The sequence below is a fragment of the Penaeus japonicus genome, unplaced genomic scaffold (assembly GCF_977035675.1).
Source record: "Penaeus japonicus unplaced genomic scaffold, GWHDUDI00000001_assembly GWHDUDI00000038, whole genome shotgun sequence".
Lineage (NCBI taxonomy): Eukaryota > Metazoa > Arthropoda > Malacostraca > Decapoda > Penaeidae > Penaeus > Penaeus japonicus.
Window position 1 is genome coordinate 7,928,051 of NW_028234440.1, and position 5,000 is coordinate 7,933,050.

The 5,000-nt window shown below is 37.4% G+C and overlaps 2 protein-coding genes across 4 annotated transcripts in view; one reads left to right on the forward strand and one right to left on the reverse strand.

The window, feature by feature from the left end:
• LOC122263435 (uncharacterized) overlaps positions 1 to 3,858 on the reverse strand; it is a 4,685-nt gene extending 827 nt beyond the window's left edge. The window contains exons 1-3 of the mRNA XM_043031843.2: positions 1,784 to 3,858; positions 1,359 to 1,535; positions 117 to 293 (exon numbers count right to left, since the gene is read on the reverse strand). Coding sequence (XP_042887777.2) covers positions 117 to 293; positions 1,359 to 1,535; positions 1,784 to 3,712 — 2,283 coding nt within the window. The 5' untranslated portion in view covers positions 3,713 to 3,858. The remainder of the gene's footprint in view (positions 1 to 116; positions 294 to 1,358; positions 1,536 to 1,783) is intronic.
• The window catches only part of LOC122263438 (zinc finger MYND domain-containing protein 11), a 23,548-nt gene that overhangs the window by 2,649 nt on the left and 15,899 nt on the right, over positions 1 to 5,000 (forward strand). The gene's annotated exons all lie outside the window — the stretch shown is intronic.

Here is a 5,000-nt window from a genome sequence, read left to right on the forward strand (position 1 = left end):
CAGATGAATATACAATATATATAAAAGAATCACACCATCATAGGAGTTAAACACCTTCTAGACTAATCATTTGAAAGAACAAGAAGTAAAAAAAGACTGCAGTCATACCCACTTACCTGATTGTACTGCAGAAGATAGAAAATGCCTCGCAGAACGTTATGTGAATGGCCGAGGAGAAAGAGCAAGGCAGGAACAGCTGATGGAAGGTCCCAATCTGAGACCCACACATACAAGAGCCGCTCCACCATGAAGGGCATCCAGCAGATGGCATTGGCTGCAAGGAGTATCAGAGCCTGGGAGGAAATGATTGTCGATTAGAGGTAGATTATCGAATCACTATGCCGAGAAAGTGCAAGAGTCTATTATGGCCCTGTTTAAGGATCATGTATTATGTAAACTGATTTTTTATTAATGGCAATGATACACATTTAGCGATTATTCAAGAGAAGGTCTTGATACTATTCTTATTGTTTTGTTTAGAAAGAATTCACATATGATAATGAAAATATGGATAAGTATCTTAGGATACATGTATATATATTAAAGTATATATATTAAGCTTGCATACATTAACCCATTAACCCAGGCTCATGCGTTCGAAAACCCCAGCATTACGACCATTCAGAGCCAGAATCGCCCCAGCGTGAATGGGTTAAAATTAAGTGTGCTAAAACTGCCAATTTTTAGACTAAAGCTGCATGATTTTATAGAAGAGTATGCATTTGATTGCCTTTAATGCTTTACATAGACATAATACAAATACCTATTGGCATAATGATATACCAGTAGAATCATAATGGACCTAATTTATGATGCCTGGTTCAGAAATTTTGATTTTATATTATCATTGACTCCCCAGTATTAGAGGCAAATATATTTCCCTTTTAATATAATGTTAATGGGATAACTTAAACATTTATTATTAGATAATGCTCATTAATACCTTTATTGGTTACACCTCTTGTCTGCACCATTAAGAACTATGATTAGAGATTGATAAAAATTGATAGGCATTTAAGATTTAAAGTTTCTTATAACTATCAATGGTAAAGTCTCTTATTTTGTTATTTCTTGTATGTTTTTTGTATATAATCATGTTTGATTATCCCATATTAATGTAAAGTTTCCTTATCCTTTTCAACAAAATCCTGTGTTCCATTCATATCTCTCCTTTGTCTATGCAATGGTTTATATGATTTTAGGTATTTGTCCAGTATCTTCTGTTTATAAATGAAATATTAAAGTTTCTTATTTTGTTACACAAAAACATCAGTTACTAAATATTAACATTTAAAATCTTTATTGCCATTTTGCTCTAAAGTCAAATTGTTTGAAACACATTTTTTATTTCATCTCACCCTAAGGACAGCCTTGCGCAGTTTTAACCAATTGTTGTTTGTGGTTTCGGTCAGTCTGGAGTGTCTGTAGCTGGTGAGGGACCAAGCCACATATGCATTCAGTCCCGTAGTGACTAGAAGAGGCGCTGCAAATATGCAGGTGAAGATAATGGTTGTGTAGGTTTGAAGAAATCTCTCCTGGAAAGAGATATTTTAGGCTTGAGGAAAGTTCAACATATTTGATATAAATATATAATTAGTAAAGATTACATGTATATATATATATATTTTTTTTATTTCTTTTCTAACAAAGACATATAACCATTAATTATGAGTTGATGCAAGGATACTTATCATAGAAATTTGGTAACATTAAGTCTCTTTTTTTTTTCCTTCCCTGCAGTTTTAACATTTTGATCCATTATGTCTCACAGACCACTTCTTACCTTGGTGTAACATAGAGTATACAAGGTGGGCCTATTCGGTTCTGGAAAATCTTCAGAAATGTTCTCATCAGACTCTGCACTGCTTGAAATATTTTCTGCTTCTGGTGTCTGTGATGCTGTCTTAAAATTGATGGTAATATTTCCAGAAAGAGGTGTGGGTGTAGGGGTATTTATGGGAAGATCAGAAGCAAGTTGGTCTGTGAAGGCATTGACAGGGCATAATGGAGGTGTTGAAGACTCCTCCACTGTGGTTGCATCTAATGTTGAGATTGTTACTTCAATCTCTTCTGAAACTTTCTCATGAGATGTAGCAGTAACTGAGGATTCTACATTTGCTTCTATTTTGACTTCAAAGCTTTCATAATTTGCATGAGTGGTGGTCACTTCTGGCAATACTTCAGAGGTATCAATGTATTCATGAGTCACAGAGTCTTCCTGGGTATTACTTATGAGTTTGTCATCAAGAGTTGCTACAGTGAAGGTTGAATTGTCAGTATCATCTAAACTAGTTTCAATATCGGGCTCAGGATTAATCAAGGTAACTGTTTCGAAATCTACAAGTGAGATGACCGGTGGTATTTCAGAAAGGGAGAATGGTGGATATACTGTCCCAGCTACAGGTTCATCTGTCATTTGTGTCTCAGTGAGTGATTGGGTTGAGATGGCAAGAGGTGCTGAATGCTCTTGGTTTTCTTCTGTTTCCTGATCTTGTGTGAGGTTCTCATCAGCTGTTTCCTGATCTTGTGTGAGGTTCTCATCAGCTGTTTCCTGATCTTGTGTGAGGTTCTCATCAGCTGTTTCCTGATCTTGTGTGAGGTTCTCATCAGCTGTTTCCTGATCTTGTGTGAGGTTCTCATCAGCTGTTTCCTGATCTTTAACATCATTGGGATGCACACTGTGTGAAGGGCCAGTAAGAAGATGGATGATATCAGCAATGGATGGTAGGAATGTCTTTGCCAGGTTGGGATTATGATGGGATGTATTTGTTGTTTTTCTTTGTGTTGTATTACATTCAGCTACTATTGTCATGTTAGATAGTAATGGTAGGGCTGGAGGGGAAGGAGTGGCAGTGGCTTTAGCAAGAAGCACCTTGTTGTTATTCAGGGGTAGAACTGTTGTACTGAATCTCCGTACTGGAAATTTTGATAGGACGTTGTGATGTCCTTGAGGAAGCTTTGCTATGTCTTGAAGGGCTGTTGATAGGTTTGGATCATTCTCACTATGTACTTCCTGTAATTGAGTGATGAGAGGTAGATTGAAGTCATTAAGCTTCTCATTAAGCTGATCATCTCGGACATTGTCAGGAACTGTCGAAGAGAAATTTTGAATAATACTACGCACCAAACTAATAACAATCTCTTCTTGTTGGTCAGCAAAGGAATCATGTTGACTATTGTATGCCCACAAATCATCCAGAAGGCCTCGTGTGTGACGAATATCTTGACTTTTTTCCCAGTAAAAAGAATGGTCTTTAATAGCATGTATAGAGTGTACATGGGTGTTACCCCAGAGCACAATCATTAATGTGAGGGCACTGAGACAGGTTGTCATTGTCCAGGTGAAAGGAAAGAGCCTGTGGAACTTACTCGACTGTGACACGGAATTCCGCACTACTTGGAATCTCTCTATACCCATGCCTAAAGCCGAGAAATTTACTGCAGCAAGAGGAAACACCATCAAAGCATAAACCACATAATATCTGTGGCACGAGTTACTGTAAATCAAGTGGGTGAACTGCAGGCAACCATCACAGAACACTCCGACGCCTGTCAGTACTCCCGCTATAGTATCAGTGAGCCCATAGACAGTGAGGGACATCGTTGGCTGCCGGGACTGAGTTGCGATAAGAATCATCGCAATCGCACTCAAGAAGAACCCAAATCCACCAACAATTATGTAAAGCGAAGCGATAAAAGGAATTGCAGACATCTTGGTGTGTTTGGAGTTTGGGTAGAGGAGATCACATCAGCCTTCAAAGCGAGTGTAAATGTTTGCAATCACTTCCCACTGAAACCAAGTAGCCATTTCACAAATGAAACACGAAACACAGGAGCTGGAGGAAAGGAACACCACACAGTACCAGCATCAAGTTACAACTGATGTGTGTCATCTGGTACAGAAATCCTTACACTTCCTTCTCTGTCTCTCTTTCCCTTCCCCCTCCATTCTCTCCCTTCCCTCCCTTCCTCTCACCGTCCCCTACCCTTATCTCCTTACTGACAACCTCCATCCCCCTGCTACATTGCCCTATATATATATATATATATAATAATACCCCTAAAAATATATAAAAAATATATATAAAAAATAATACCCCTCCCTATGTCTCACTACCCTGCCCCCTACCCCTCCCTATGCCTCACTACCCTGCCCTCCTCCCCTCCCCATGCCTCACTACCCTGCTCCCTACCCCTCCCTCCCTATCCTTCCCCCATTACCCCCCCTCACACCCCACCCCACCCCACCTCCCCTACCAGCAGTACCTGTTCCCATTGAAAAGAAAAGAAAAAGAAAGAAAAAAAGAGACTATATCACCCTCATTGTGACTCACCACGATCCACATACACACACTTCCCATAGGGGGCGAATCAATACAATACCGTGTTAACTGTGTCTTCCTCCCATCCCCCTCTTTGTTCTGTAGTGTGTATTGTATTAAATTAATTCAGGTTTTATAAAGGTGTTTTTTTTTTCTTTCTTTCTTTCTTTCTTTTTTTTTCTTATTTTATGATGATCATTAGTTTCATTTTATTGTTATTATCATTATTATTCGGACTATTCCTGCTATTGTTAATACTATTCTCATATTTCATAATCCATCATTATTATAATTTTTTATATTCTTGTCATAGCTTTTGAGACGATGATAGTAGTGATTATATAGTTATTATTATTGATGCTTATTATCACTAATATGTTTACTGTTATTGTCATTATTACCACTATTACCATTACTATTATTATTATCATCATTATTAAAGGTATCATCATCATCATATTTATCATTTTATTATCACTGTTTTTATCAATTTTATCAATATTATAACATGATTGTTAGCATCTTCATTGTCATATATGTATATAAACATACATGTGTGTGTGTTTTAAAGCAAGAATCTGCACTTTAACATTAAATGTTGAAACATACATTGATGAGAATGAATGATTTCACAGGTCAAGATATTTACTTGGTATTTCAATACAATTAGAATTTGTA